General features: G+C 37.8%; 1 protein-coding gene across 3 annotated transcripts in view; it reads left to right on the top strand.

Annotated features, from left to right (window-relative positions):
• Positions 1 to 698: 698 nt before the first annotated feature.
• LOC101859740 (kazrin) overlaps positions 699 to 1,868 on the top strand; it is a gene marked incomplete at its 5' end in the record, with an annotated part of 24,361 nt that continues 23,191 nt past the window's right edge. For all 3 annotated transcript variants that reach the window (XM_035972732.1, XM_035972733.1, XM_035972731.1), the window contains 2 exon segments: positions 699 to 831; positions 1,711 to 1,859. In XM_035972732.1, the coding sequence (XP_035828625.1) occupies positions 699 to 831; positions 1,711 to 1,859 (282 nt within the window).

The following is a 1,868-nucleotide window of genomic DNA, read 5'->3' as shown; positions in this document are numbered from 1 at the left end:
TAGGAGGAGGGTGGGGGGCGTAAATTAATGCTTTGTGAGAGAGTTTATGAGTTACCGCACGTCTATGTGTGCATGGTGTGTTCTTGTATTTTTAGATTTGATACCGGTATACGATTATTATGAAAGTAACGTGGAGGATGGGAGGAAGAGTCAGGGTGGTCGCGAGTTGGATGACAGTAACCACAATGAAAAAGAAGCAAGGTGAAGTCCTTTAGACTTTTTTTTCAATTATGACCAAACTGTATACATCGATAAATTTCTTCCTGGCGTGGCGAAAACCCAGGAACTGATACCAATCAACCAAAGCCTACCATAAAAATAGAGGTCGTCAAGCTATTTCGGTGGACCAAACTTCTCACTACCTGAGAGGCCCGTTTTTTTTGGTGGAAAGTAGAATTTTGGAAAATAAATAAAATAGTATATTATTATGTAATAATATTACTACCGCTAATAATAAAGAACGAACTAACAAGTGAACGAGGCAACGATAATAATGAGAGCTCTCATTTTTTAACAGCTATAGACTGCAATGGATCAAAGTCAAAGTTTGGAAGGAACGGAGACATGAATTTAGAGACCGGTTAGGACTTTAAGTGACAGCAATGAACAGGACCATTAAATTTGTTGACACAATTCGAAGGTGATCAGTGAGATGCATATATTGATGATTTTATTTTAATGCTTGATTTTCGTTACAGGCAGCAAATCAGGAGGTGAATATGCTAAGAGCTGAACTGGCTTCTACAAATAAAAGATTGAGTCAAATAAGCCTTCAAGACGACATGGGCAAAATTGACGCTTGCACACAAGTTGACAAAAAACTTCTTAAAGGTAAACTTCATACTAGAAATCTAGATCTAGATCTAGATCTACATCTTGTTCTAGATTACAGGAATTAAAATTTTCAGTAAATTTAAGGAAATCCGTAATTTTGATTTTCTCCGTCATTTTCTAGTGTAAGTGGGACCTGATGTCCTGTCTCCTTTCTCTTCTCAGAAAGTGCTTCTCTCTCACTCTTTCTTTCTTTCTGTCTACTTTCTCTTTCTGTACCTGTCTCTTTTCTTTCTCTATCTCCCACTTTCCCCTGTCTGTCTTTATCAACCCCCCTCCTCCGACCCCTTCTCTCTCTTTCTCTCTCTCTCTCTCTCTCTCTCTGTCGTGTCATTCTTTCTGGTCCTGTCTCTTTCTCTCACTCTCTCTCTGACTTTCAGTAAAATTTGACTGATCAGTTTCCATCCCTGGGATTAAATGAATAAGTCAAATGCTGTATCTGGTTCTGTCAATTCTAGACTATCCATGGTGTCCAGATTTTCTGGGAGCCCGCTGAGTGTTTGCGTGTATACCACTTAGCCTTTAGGCCTTCAAAGCCGTTAAAAATAAGGGGGAAAAATAAGCCATATTTTATATAGGACTAGTATCGTGTATCTGAAGTGGAGTCATGTTGTAGGTTTTGACAAGTATGCTTTTAATGTATTTGTAGCAACTTGAATTACTTGCTACATCAACCAGACAATAGAGAAGAACATGGCTGTTTGAGGCTCTTTTTTATGGAGATGGCAAAGTATTACAGTAACAAGTCCTGAAGGACTCGTGACGTTTATAAATATTGTTTATTATTGAACTTGCAATTTCATATTAAAAACTACCAGTTGAAATTCTTTCATTTATCGAGTAAAGATTTTAAATAAAATGTTCTTTTCATCTGCACAGATTCACCAGGAGAAAAGTCAGATTCAGACAAAGAAGACATGGAGGCGACTGTTCAGACTTTGGCCAGTGCAAATGAGCAGCTTGTGGAAGATTATAAACATTTACTTGAAACACACGATATTCTAAAGTGTGCGCATGAAGAGTTAAAGGTAAGGAGG

The sequence above is a fragment of the Aplysia californica genome, unplaced genomic scaffold (assembly GCF_000002075.1).
Source record: "Aplysia californica isolate F4 #8 unplaced genomic scaffold, AplCal3.0 scaffold00818, whole genome shotgun sequence".
NCBI lineage: Eukaryota > Metazoa > Mollusca > Gastropoda > Aplysiida > Aplysiidae > Aplysia > Aplysia californica.
The sequence above is the reverse complement of the archived record's forward strand: the minus strand, read 5'-3'. Positions and strand labels throughout refer to the sequence as shown.